The sequence below is a fragment of the Rhipicephalus microplus genome, unplaced genomic scaffold (assembly GCF_043290135.1).
Source record: "Rhipicephalus microplus isolate Deutch F79 unplaced genomic scaffold, USDA_Rmic scaffold_90, whole genome shotgun sequence".
NCBI classification, from domain to species: Eukaryota; Metazoa; Arthropoda; class Arachnida; order Ixodida; family Ixodidae; genus Rhipicephalus; species Rhipicephalus microplus.
In genome coordinates this window covers 579,972-593,713 of record NW_027464662.1, presented here as the reverse complement: position 1 = coordinate 593,713, position 13,742 = coordinate 579,972, and the positions used below count along the sequence as shown (strand labels likewise).

At 46.6% G+C, this 13,742-nt stretch overlaps 1 protein-coding gene across 1 annotated transcript in view; it reads left to right on the top strand.

Annotated features, from left to right (window-relative positions):
* The window catches only part of LOC119184197 (neprilysin-1-like), a 312,286-nt gene that overhangs the window by 114,902 nt on the left and 183,642 nt on the right, over nt 1-13,742 (top strand). Inside the window, exon 12 of the mRNA XM_075885224.1 lies at nt 17-79. Within this exon, the coding sequence (XP_075741339.1) occupies nt 17-79 (63 nt within the window). The remainder of the gene's footprint in view (nt 1-16; nt 80-13,742) is intronic.

Below are 13,742 nucleotides of genomic sequence, written 5' to 3'. Positions count from 1 at the left end.
CTTCGTCATTCACCAGATCAGACGGCTGAGGCTCATCCAGCAGCCGGCGAACAGCACGGCGCTGGATTGGGAACCCCCCGTGAGTGTGCACCTGTTTGGCGCTTCTCCTGCAGGACTTCCTAGTGTTACATGAGAGGCAATAGCACGTTTTGTATTGTCACTAAGTGCGCTGGACTATGTCAGGCATCCGGCGGCGTCCGCGCACTTGTAGGTCTTATCTCCCCGATCTCATTCCCTCTCCCTTAGCAACACCTGCAGGCGCTCGCATTTATCCTCGCCCCTAGAAACCAGAGCAGGTGGTGTGGACGTAGTAGTGGAGAGTGAGAGGAGAGGAGGGGCGTGCTCTGGTATGTGAGGGCGCTCGAATCGGGTGTGTGGAGAGAGCCTAGGAGAGGGTAGGTGCATTGCTTCGCGACTACTCTCGCGGTTCACTTTCTCTCCTCCGTACACCCCACTCTCCCGTTCGTTAGCTCGTACGTATATATACATGGAGTGGAGCGCGGGCCTCACTCTGGACCGTTCGTTGGCTTGTGAATGTTGAAAAAAATAGTTACACTAAAAATCCTCGTCTCATCACTAATTTACGCCATTTAAAATACTACGCCGTGTACTCTCAGTGCAAGAAATGCATTCGCATTTCCTCATGATTACCTTTGGCGAAGGGGAGAATTTTTGAATGCGATATCAATTAATATATATGAAGAGTCTCGGCTAGATGTTGCCGCCGGCGTCGCTGTCATTTACCGTATACCAGTCGATATATATGAAAATGCAGGAAAAAAATGATCAAAAAAAAAAAAACTACGGCGCGCGGAATGGAATGCCCGACCTTTCGTTCGTGAGCGCACGGCATCATTTGTGCGTTAGCAGAGCGCTACACATTTAGATCTGCTTGCCGTTCTCAGCGTTGCATTCCAAAAGGTTGCTATCGCATTTATTGATTCGCCTTTGTGGTGAAACGGCGATTTTTGTTTTTTCAGTAATACGAAGGGTCCTTCTTTGTAGCACTGTGGAGTTTGACCGATTGAAAAGTTGGTTCATTTTGTTGGCGTCAAAACTAGATAACGCAATGAGGTTTTCTGATATATAATAATTTTAAAAATATAACTGTCATTGCTGTAGTATAATCGTTCGAAAGCCGCAATACGTTTGAAGGACGCTGTAGTGGAGGCCTACGGAAGGCATAGACAAAAATTACATTTCTCCATAGGAGAGGCGCCGAATGGGATTGATGCTTAGAAACGACGCATTGATTGAACTAATCGCAGATGCCGTGGTCACGCTACACTTCACCAAGAACGCTGTGAGACTACAGTTTTAGATATTAAAGGCGTATATTTCAATGCGTGCATCACATGATGAAGCAAAAAAAAAAGGCAGCATATCCACGAAGTGAATGATGGATAGTGGGGCGAAGAATTCGTCCGTCCATTCGTTCTTGCTTCCGTCCGTCCATGCGTCCGTCAGTGTGACCGTCCATGCGTCCGTCAGTGTGACCGTCCATACGTCCGTCAGTGTGACCGTCCATGCTTCCATCAGCCCGTCCGTGCGTGCGTCTGTTCGTGCGTCCGTCCCTGCGTTCGTCCATGCATCCGCGCCTGCGTCCATTCATGCGTCCATCCATGCATCTGTCTGTGTGTCCGTTCTTCCATCTATTCAACACTCCAAGTAGCACCATCTCGCATCTTTTCATCATATATTCCCCATATAGAAGCACCGCCATCCAGCGGACATTCCAAGGACTAAACGAGAGGTGGCACACGCACACTTTCTTACGGCTTTCGCTTCGGGTCCGCTTCCCACCTTTAACCACCTCGAGTTCATGGTATATACTAGTTCACTGTATTCATGGCTCGCTAAACCTTTCGAAAACCAAGGAGGTTACGCCCAGCGAGTATGACGTAGCAAACTTTTTCAGTCAGATAGTGCTCAATGTACATGCCAATGGCTGCTAATGGGAAATGAGAGGCGGAGAATTCGGCTTTTACTTTCTTACGGCTTGCGCTTCGTATCTACTTCCAATTTTTAACCACCTCGAGTTCATTCATGGTATATACAAGTTCATTGTATTCATGGCACTGCGGCTCAACGCTCGCTAAACCTTTCTAAAGGTAAGGAGGTTACACCCAGCGAGTATAACGTAGCAATCCTTTCTTGTCAGATAGTGCTCAATGTACATGCCAATGGCTGCTAATGGTGATCGCAGCCTGCGCGTTAACTAAAAGCTGAATGCTCCTGTCTCTCATTCCCCATTAGCAGCCATTGACGTGTACATTGACCACCATTTTTTTATTGTTCAACAACGCACAGAAGAAGTCTCTCACCGGCACCACCTTGGAGGTCAAAATGTTATACTTGTTACAAACTACGAGGGACGAACGGGTGCCGCTATAAGGAGTTTCGCCCCTAAAATGTGGCCGTAGCGCAGTGCTTAGCGTGCCCGGCATCTGTCGTCGCGGACCCAGAAGTCATGTTTCCGGCTCTCGTTGGTGGAACTTGGCGACTACCGTTGACAGAGCTGGGGCTGACTCCGGCAAAAACATGAAAGCGCTTTATGTCGAGGTCCACGACAGCTTTGCTGACGTATTTCCGTCACGGATATGACGCTGTAAAACACATGCCTACGGATTTCACACATGCCTACGGCTTCAGAGGTTAAATCCGGTAAACCGTGAATCCTCTGTACATATTTGTGAACAGCCGAGCAGCAGGTAACGAAAGAGCGGTTTATTCAGTGACTCAGGTGTATTTGTACTAGGCAGGCATGCGTAGTCACGGCATTCTTGATGACGTTGCGCCAGGTTACACGTTGCTTCCCTTGGGAAAAAACAGAACGGGACGAAACACAAAAATGTCGAAAGAATGCACAATTAAAAAGTGTTGTATTTGCATTACATTCGCTGAAATGTCTTTGTGGGACATTCCGGGAGAGGATAGCGTTGTGGCTCGCTGCGCTGCCGCATGCTTCTACAGAGCGTTTCTTGAGGTGGTTGTTGTTCGGTGGTGTATGGTTGCGGGCTGCATTGATTGGTCGCTATCTCACTTTCGGTTTCTGCAAGGAAACTGGTCCTTCGGTTGGTCTGATTTGTTCTCCCATGCGTCGTAGATGCTGGCCGCTCTCAGCCGCAACAATATACGAGCGTGGTGTACCTGCCGGATTTATGACGACAGTGTCTTGCTTGTTGTATCATAAACAGACACTGTGGATATACCGGGTACATCTGGTAGATTTCGCGGTGTTGTAGTGTGGAAGATGCGTTGTTTGCCCCGGGTTTCTTCGAGTCATTTGCAGACAACATTAGTCGGCACGATTTGGGGCTTGAGGTGGCAGTCTAGTACGTGCAGCTTTGCCCTCGTTTGTAGACATGAGACGTCGGGCAGGCGACAATCAGCGGTAATCTCTTGGCATGTTACTTCATTCGAGCTAGCCACTACATCACTCCAGAGTTCCAGCACTTTTTCTGCGGTTTCTTTGCTTTTTGGACGGCGCTTTCAGCCATGCCATTACCACGTGGGTAATGTCGACTTGAAGTCACATGGTTCATGGGCAGCTATGTGGTAAAATTGCGGAAGCACGCACTATTGACGGGGGGGGGGGGGACGTTATCGCTATATATAATTGCTGGGATGCCATGCATGGGGAAGATTTGCATGCACAAGTTTGTCACAGCTTCCACTGTAGTTTGACGCATCTGCTTGATCTCGAAAAAAAAAGAATAGTAATCTACCATAACAAGGTACTCATCGCCTGCGTGGTAAAAGAGGTCGACTCCGGCTACTTGCCCCGGCGAAGTAGGTATATAGTGAGGGAACGTAGGTAACCTGGCATTCCTGCTCTTGTAGCTCTGACAAAGCTGGCCTGCCCTCGAGAGTGCTCTAATACCAGCCCATATGCTAGACGAGTACATCACGGCTTTGGCTCTTGCTTTCATCTTTTCTTCACCTCCGTGTGCCGCATGGAGCAAACGGAGTACCTCTTGTCTTTTTGTTGGCGGAATGACGAGCTTCTTAGGACAAGGCCATCTTTGACGTGAAGTTCGTCGCAGTAGTTCCAGTACGCTCGTGTGGCCTCGGACACCTCATGCTTGTTCTCAGGCCATTCCTTGCTTGAATAGCTGCGCAATTCGCTTATTGTTGCGTCCTTGATTAACTCTTCCCGGATTTTCTGCAGTTGCTAATTAGAAACTGGAAAAGATTAAAAAGAGTGTACTTGAAAATCTAGAGATTCTTTGTTAGCTCCGTATTGTTTAGAAGGCATGAAAGTGCATGTGCTAGAAACAGTTCTTTCTTGGCTTGTTAATCACCTTTAGAGTAAACCTCTGAAGGGAGAGTCTGATACGCTGCAATCGTAACGGGCACTCGCAAAGTGGCTTCCTAAATATTGATTCTAGAGGGCAGTTATCCGATTTTATGATGACCTGTGGCTGCCCTAGAATGTAGTCTTCAAACCTTGCGCACACGTGAACTATGGTTAGCATTTCTTTATCGATTTGGACGTATTTATTTTGCACATCGGTAAGCGATCGGGACGAGTAGGTGATGGGGTGCCTGTGTTGCAAAATAACTACCCCTACCCCTGTCTGGCTTGCATATACACTGTGCCGGAGTAAAACGCTTGACCTCTAGCAACCCCCCCCCCCCCCCCCCCCTATTTGGAGTAATTTTTGCTTCGGACCTCCGGAGCAAACTTACTCAGGCTGACCAAAGCAATTGCGTGGTACATGCGGAGCATTGCTCACTGACATTTCGCTTCGACTAACTGGGGTAATTGTGTGGCTCCGCCGGAGCATTTTTTAACAGCCTATAGCTCCGGCTCGCCGGAATGATTACGCAGAACCTCTGGAGCAATTTTCACAATATTTTTACTCCGGCTACCCGGAGCCTTCGCAGAGCACCCCCGGAGTATTTTACAAATGTCTTTACTTCGTCCGGATGGAATTTCGGTGAGATGTAGCAGTATTTTCTAAGTGTTTCCTCCTCTGCTTATTTACTGTATGCTGATTGTGTCACGCCTAACGAATTCTATATTTTGAATAAAGCACTTCAGAGTTACTGTGTATTTTTTCCACAAAGTTCTCAATCTTTGATTCGTTCAAAATAAGCTGCTAGTTATGGTTGATTACCCAGCATTTGGGGAAAAAAAGACGAGAAGAAACAATCATGCAAGAAGCCACCAAAACTAAAACACAAGGAGGCAGATCACATGAAATCAAGAGAACTCAAGTTTGAAGCGCAGCGCTTCGAAATGAAGACCACATTCCTGCAAAACGATGTACGACAAACCAAGAAAGCGTGGCCACCGAGAAGAATTGTTCCCCATCCCCGAAGTACCATTCATCAGCTTCATTGAAGACACAAGGACTCAGACGATTGTTTCCTGCATAATTAAGCAAAAAATATTTACACATGAAAACCGGAAGTCATGCGAGAGGCACGAAATGTGAGGATACTGAAGCCACGGGTACTCGTTCATTTTTACACTCTGCGAGTACACGAGAATAACTAGCCTCGTAAACCGACCACACACACACACAGAAACACAGGACCAGCCTTCTATATCGGGAAGTCGCTTCCATGTACTCTTGTGTCATAAAGCCGGTACGCCATAAAAACACACATCGTTGATGCGAAAAAAAGTTTAAAATGGACGGAAGTTTGCCATATATTTTTAAATCGATACCCATACTCTTGATGAAACATACTAAAGCATTTTTTAACTAAAATGAGTGAACTTTGGACTCTCGAAGAAAACATCGAGAATGCCTGTTTTGATTATTTCCTATTTTATAAGATATTATTGCTAAAATCATACGCGCATTTTAGTTGGTGCTAATCAATATTCTTCAAGCAAGTTACACCCTTACAGTTTGTATGTTTGTGGCCTATCTTTAGGAAAGGCGTACTTTCATTCTCCTTTTAAAATATTCTTTGAAAGAAGTTGGCATTGTTACGTTTTTTTATACTGCCCTCTCTGTTTTGCAACTTGTTGTAGTAAACATTTTTCAAAGTATAGTTATTGCATGAACATGTATTGCTTCAAAACGAACAACCTCAATCAGAAAAGAAAGAAAAGTTCACTCCCACATAGCAAAATAAATTAGCAAGAAAATGTGCTTACATCACGCTACCTACTATGTCAACTGCATTTTCATAATATACTGATAGAAATAAGAGAAGGTCGACCAGTTTACTCAGCATACACTTCCGTGCAAACGTACGGAGGTCATGGAAGATGATGCAAATGAGGCGTCATGGCGTGCGCGCCGGGATTCCTGAATTTTCCCCCCGTTCTGTTCATAGGACAGCGTTGTTGCATTGTCCAGGTCAAAACTATTCTCGTATTCTAGCACTGTTTGTCGAGGAAGACGAAGAAGTGTGTTTTGAATAGGAGCTACTTCTGCTAACTCCGGCGTATTTCAGTGGAAATTTAAGTCTGTTGATCGGTTTTCGCTGCTCCCTTGGAGGGGATAGATGTAGACCACCCCGGGCACCTGCCGGCACCAGCGGCGTCAGCGGTAGCCGCCTCCAGGAAGCGGATGGGACAAGCGAGTGACAGCGACAGTGAAGATACTCATGCTTACTATCTCAGCAGTGAGGAATTTTCAGATGACGATTTCCAACCTGTGCTGAGCCGCAAAGCGAAGAGGAGGAACATGAGGACATCCTCATTCTCAACTATTCAAACTGTAAGTGAAGCGCCAAAATCGAACTTCACTTATACCATCCTGTTTCTGCCTGCACTTCCTACCGTCAGCATGAAACACCTTAACAGACAGTCTGTGTCGAGGTCTCTGGAAACGCTCGTGCCAAATGAGATCACGGACATAAGAGTGAACGCCAGAAAGAATATACTGGCTGTTGACGTTTTGCATGCAAGTGCGTTGGGCGTTCCGCGCAGTGTAACTGACTTGGACGGCAACCAGGTGCGCTCTCATGTTCCCTTGGGATGTGATGAAGTAACCGGCGTGATCTACGACATAGATGTGGCTATTTCCAATGATAACTTACAATTTTTTGTCAAGTCAACAACTGATACTCCAATTGTTGATGTCACCCGGCTAGGCAAGTCTCGCTGTGTGAAGATTGCGTTTAAGAGCACATCACTCCCCTCTCATGTGAAGGTAGGGTACTTCAGACATGCTGTGCGGCCTTTCATTCCAAAGCCTCTCCAGTGCCGCAAATGCATGAAACTTGGACATGTGAGCAGCGTCTGCGAGAATTCGGTGGTATGTCACCGCTGCGCCGAGCCCCATGCAGCGGATAAGTGCGTCGCAACTGTCAAGAAATGCTCTAATTGCAATGGATCCCATGAAACCACATGGAAGGACTGCCCGTGGATTCAGAAGCAAATTGCCATCTTGAAGCAGATGGTGCGCGATCACTCATCTCATCGAGAAGCCGCAGCTAAAGTCAGAAGGCGTCGTTCACGTCGACGTCGGTCTTCAAGGACGCCCGCTACCTCCTCGACCCGTTTGCCAGATCCCTCATCAATACCACCTCCTTTGCCTCCCAGACCACATGCTGTGGGAAAGGCTGTAAAGGACAAAGCAAGTGAGCATACCCTAACTGCGACAGAGTGGCCTGCACTCCAAAGGAAATCAGCATCAAGCGAACCGAAGGAGTTTCATGTCAGCCAGTCCGTGATCGCGGTTCGAGATCTTTCCAACCAAGACAGGCAAGTGACTGCAATCGTGCAATCATTAATTGCCACGATTCGCACGCTACTGAGCAGCATACAATCTCCGTCTGCTAAGAGTGCACTGCAAATACTGGATGCACTGAATCCAGTTCTTGCTAACGTCGTATAAGCACAATGGCTCAGCAAAATCTCATCTTCCGCACTGAAGCTAAAGGTGCGTCGATTTTTCAGTGGAATGCCAGAGGCATGAAGTCCCGTATCTCGAAGTTTCGCCAATTCGTTCGGGCCAATCAATTCCCTATACTTGTCATATGTGAACCAAACGTATCAACGCCTTATAGATTGTCCGGTTACGAAGCTTTTTGTTCAGCCGCTTGCGAAGAATGAAACAAAGTAATTGTTTACATTCGGACAGACTTGACTTATCTTTCGCACCCAATAAGTTCAAATGACGACAATCAGTACGTGTGTCTTCGTGTAAAGAAGAATGCAGTTTCGTTCACGCTTATTGGTGGATATATATTTCCATCATCGCGATTTGACTGCGACAGATTAAAAGGCATCCTAATGAGGACCGATGGGCCTTGAATCATCACCGGTGACTTCAACGCCCATCACATGCTTTGGGGGAGCACTAGGATGAATGCCAGGGGCCGGAACATGGTTACATTCGCTTCCGACTACGACCTTTCCATCATGAACGGTGGTACCCCAACATATCTGCGGGGTCTCACGTATGGCAGTTGCCTTGACCTGACATTGGTGTCACGGTGCTTCTCTCACAAAGTTAAATGGTTTTGTGATATTGAGACTCATGGGAGTGATCACATACCCACCTACGTGAAGATTGATGGTATCATAAAAATTTCTCTTCCGGTGTTGTAATTGGCACTGACTGGTCGATGTTTACATCGCGTGTTGAGGACGCTTGCCAAGAAGGCCTTGCCTGCAGCCTGGAAAATATCATAGCAGAAGCTATGCAAGCGTCCAAATGTAAATTACCATTTTCGTCTAAAATAACACAGTTTGACATCGAACTAGAAAGATTACGAGCTATACGAAGGCGTGCTGAACGACGATAGAGACGCACAAGATTAATTTACGATCTGAGGGAAGCAAGATGGCTCCAGAAAAAGATTCAACGACGCGTTTACAAGCTGGAGAGTGAACGCTAAAAAGCATTCTGCCAATCTCTAGACCCTCATAAACCGCTGTCATATATCTGGAGAACAGTTCGTGGTCTTCGCTCCTCTCCGCAACAACGGCACCCTTTTAAAACTTTGGCACTCCATCATGGAAAAACATAACTCGAGGTGGCTGAAGAATTTTGCACGAGAGTTGCCGGGAATATTATGAACGAGAGCATCGACGCCGTGATCGTTCCTGAGACGCGATTACCAGAAATGGACATTCCATTCACGATGGAAGAACTGGAAGGTGCGTTAGTCGCTTCTAAGCGCATGTCATCGCCAGGTCCTGATGGTATTACTTATAGTGTGTTGGGACACCTTGGACAAAAAGCCAGAAAAGAACTTTTAACATGCTTCAACAACTCCTGGCTCAGCGGCAGTGTTCCCCGAGAATGGAAAATAAGTCGATTAATACCACTGTTGAAATCGGGAAAGTCATCATTGGACTTGACAGCGTATCGCCCTATTGCCCTTGCAAGCTGCCTCGGAAAAGTGATGGAAAGAATGGTTCTATTTCGTCTCGAGTGGTACTTGGAACGATACACCAAATACCCTTCTTGCATGGCAGGCTTTCGTCGGGGCCGCTCCTCCATCGACTGTGTCCTTGACTTATCGACATTTGTTCAGCAAGAAAAAAGTCGCAAGCGCATATCACTGGCACTCTTTCTTGACGTGAAGGGTGTATATGATAATGTAGCTCACGATGCCATCCTCACTTCTCTCGCAGCAATGGGCATTGGTGGACGAATGTTTCAATGGATAAAAGATTATATGAATGGCAGGGGTTTCTTTGTGCAAACAGATGAGGGTACAGCTGCTGAACATTACACCTACTGCGGAGTACCTCAAGGAGGTGTTTTAAGCCCCACATTGTTCAATGTTGCCCTCATTGGTCTGGTGAAGGTTCTGCCAAAGTCGGTGTGCCTATCTATATACGCCGATGATATTTGCCTCTGGAGTGCTCCAGTTACTCGCCCTCAGGTGCGTGCACGAATACAGCGGGCAGCAACCCTCACAACAGCCTACCTTCAGAAACAAGGCCTTACTATATCAACTGTGAAGTGCGCGTTGATGGCGTTTACACGCAAACCAATGACGCCATACCCTGTTTACATCAATGGGCAGAGTGTCAAATATGCACGGACGCATCGTTTCCTGGGCATAATAATCGACAGAAGTCTTTCGTGGAGCCCGCATTGTGCGTACTTGAAGAAGAGACTGCTATCTATTGTGCATATAATGAAATTCATGTGCGGGAAAGCATGGGGAACTTCTGTGGCCTCCATGCTACAGCTGTACAGGGCCCTATTTCTGGGTCTATTGCGCTACAGCTTGCCGGTACTGACTAACACTTACAAATACAATACTCATTCATTGGAGAGTTTGCAGGGTCAGGCACTGCGTATCTGCCTAGGACTGCCCCGATGCGCTTCTACTTATGCCACAATCATGCTTGCCAAAGACCATCCGGTCAGGACATATAGAGTTGTGGATTGCCTCAGAGCGCACATTCGACATGCTAGCCGTGTCCCCGACCACCACTTGGCCCTTCTACCCTCCAGAAGACCACGTGCTACGTTTTCAGACGTCAGAGCCAAGCACCTAAACAGCATTCCATCAGGATATACGCCAGCTACGAGAATGGCATGTCCTTTGTGGTGCCTCGACCAGCCGCAAGTACGTCTAGAAATTCCGGGTATCAAAAAGAAAAGCAATCACTCCAGAGTAGCATTGAAGCAAGCAACACTGCTATTATTGCATGAGTTGTACTTGGACCGAACGCAGATATACACTGATGGGTCCGTCTCGTCCAGCAGCTCATCAGGTGCCGCTGTAATTCCGGCTGCAGCAATGACAATCAAATTTAGGTTGTCGCATATGACTACATCTACGGCATCAGAGCTTGCTGCTATAAGGACTGCTTTACATTATCTCGTTCAAGAATGTCCAGGAAAATGGGTCATATTCTGTGATTCGAAGGCAGCGCTTCAGAGTTTGCAGTCTGCCATGCGTAGGAGGAGTCATGAACAATTGGTACAATAAGACATTGCCATCATGAAGCTCTAGCACGAGGGCATTATATTATATATCAATGACTGCCTGGACATATCGGTATTACCGGAAATCAATTAGCCGATGATGCAGCCCGCTCAGCCCATGAAGGAACCCGTGTAGTCCCGATTCCTCTATCAAGGAATGATGCAGCAAGACAACTTTACCTGCTGGCTCGAGATCTTACACGCATGTTCTGGTCGTCTACCAGCTTCCAAAGGTGTAAATTTTATGAACTGGATCCTTCGCTCAAGATAAAGCTACCGTCACAAGTTTCCCGCTCCGATGCGACACTGTTAGGCCGCCTTTGGTGGGGTGTTGCATTCACAAAGGTGTGCTTTTTTCGCATTGGTATGGCAGACACTCCTACATGCGACTACTGCGGAGCTGAAGAGACCATCGAACACGTCCTGTGCAGTTGCGCTTGCTACGACACACAGCGATGCCAGCTCCGGATGGTTTTGAATCAACTTGATCCCGGACCATTTTGTGTGCAGAAGGTACTAGGACCTTGGGCATCTGTCTCAGTTGCGCAGAAGGCGACTAAAGCACTGCTACTTTACCTAAAGTCAACAAACCTGAGCGACCGCCTGTAAACTGTGTGTGCTCCCCGAGTGTGCTCGTGATTGTGTGTACCTTCTCATCTCTCTGCAACCTCTTTTCTCCCCTTCATCCCTTCCCAGTGCAGGGTAGCAAACCGGATGTGCGTCTGGTTAACCTCCCTGCCTTTCCTTGCATCTTTATCTCTCTCTCTCTCTCTCTCTCTAGCACTGTTTGTCAGAGAGATGGAAAGAAGCGTTTTATTAGAAAGATAGGGCACATGAACTCAATTTTGGTATTTAGTTTAACCTGTTTGGTCGAGAAAATTTGACCCATGTCTCCACCTCTCCCTCTAAAAAAAGAAAAAAAAAACCTGAATTAACGGCCTGGCGGCAGGACTGGTGGGGTGGTTGTGGTTAGAGGAAAAACGCGCCTAATTTCCGCAGCCCGTTAAAAAGCACGGTGCAGCACCTACGGGTAGGGAACAGTGGATAGGGAAAAGGTTAGATGTTTTTTCTCTCCCCTAAAGACTGAAAAGAGAAAAAAAAATGCAGCAGCGTGGCACAACTCTCTCCCATGATGAAAACACAAAGTACGGCAAGTTTCTCGAGAAAATGACCTCTCCTTCACGTCCCCTCTGTCTTACAAGGTTCCACAGTGCTGTCAAATGTTTGGTTTTTTTTTTTTCTTATCCCCATTTCCATGGAAGCGTTGAGTGCTCTGCAAGCCGTCCTGCCCAGCGACAGTTTTACCTGTCTGCATTCTTTTCGCATTCCTGGTCACTGGTCTAGTCCACTCCTTTCCCCTCTTGCCCTACAAGCATGACGATTCCCAAAAATATCTCACTGCGCTTATACAATCAATATAATTTTTTCACTGAAATGAGTGCACCCATGCGTAGTTTGCACCAAGCACATCTCCTAAGCTCAGTTTCCTACATCTATAAAGAATTAACGCTGGTTTCAGTTATTCGTGTTTCATTAGTTCAACTTGCACAATCGATCAAAATACTTTATACGCAGTGTTAAACCTTGACCTGGCTTTTAATAATATGAAAGCGAACAAACATTAGCGTTTGTGTTTGCTGACAAGACCATAACGATTTTTTTAACCAGTAAGGTTTATTTATACAGTTTTTAACTTCTTATAAAAGTCACAACTATGATATTTTGCGTGTTGCATACCAAAGCAGCTCTCAAAATATTACAGTGGTGTGATTTATATTATCGAAGTTATGTTAAGAAAAAAAGTCATGGTCCAAACAACTTGTTATCGCAGTTTACGCTGACTTTTTTATCTATATCCTGTAAAATTAGCCTATTATTGGCAACCTGTTTGGTTTCAAATGAACATTACCTGGTCTTAGAATTAATTACCTGACAAGAATAGCACCGATAATTCGAGAAGAGCACACTCACCATTTTTTTTCACCGCATCGGTGACCGCCGGATCGCACAACACTCGCGACATCCCAATGTATCGTTCGCTGCCAGGAACTATCACACAAATACCGTTGGCACAACCCCCTTCTGTTGATGATAACCTTGGTTGCTGCTTGTAGTCGCTTGTGATATCCACAGGGTGCACAGAACTATCTATTTTCCTTGAACGCGGCCAAACGCTTTGCACAATCTTCACTGCACCAGCTAGGTCTGTGCCATGTTGGTTTGTGGGGAACGGCCTCCCAGGGGCGAGGCTTCCCGCGCCACTCCTCGAATAGCCAATAAATGTCGCTGAGAAATGAGCTGAAGTATTTCCGAAGCTTCTATCGGGAGAAAAGCAATGCGCCGGAAGATTTCCGGAGTAACCACGGGAGCATAATCAGGGGATTGGTACCATTTTCCTCTGGTTTCTCCGTCTGGCGCCCACCAGAGGAAAACGAACATCAAGCCTGCCTAAGGCAAGTTTGCGAACAAGTCCAGAGCACGGGCGTGGATCAGTGGTAGAATACTGCGCTGGCACCCAGCGGACCCAGGTTTGAGCCCTAATGTGTCATTGTTACTAAATTGGTTTTTTTTCTAATTTCGTGTGATGTGGTTATGGACACCGGGGGCGGTGTCAGTGGTGGCAGTGGACTACTACGGTGCGTGTGACCCCAGTTGTCCTCTCATAACAACTTTCGCTGTAAAATAACATAGGTCAGAGGACGGAGCCTTGTGGCTCTCCGGAATTTACATTAGTAAAGGGTGAATATGGCCATTAGCACTCGCGAACTGTAAGTGGTCGAGAAGGAAGCACCTAATTCATCTGAAAATGTTAGCATAAAGATTAAGAAAGCTGAGTTTTGGAAGTAACAGTTGATGACAGACCTTATCAAATAT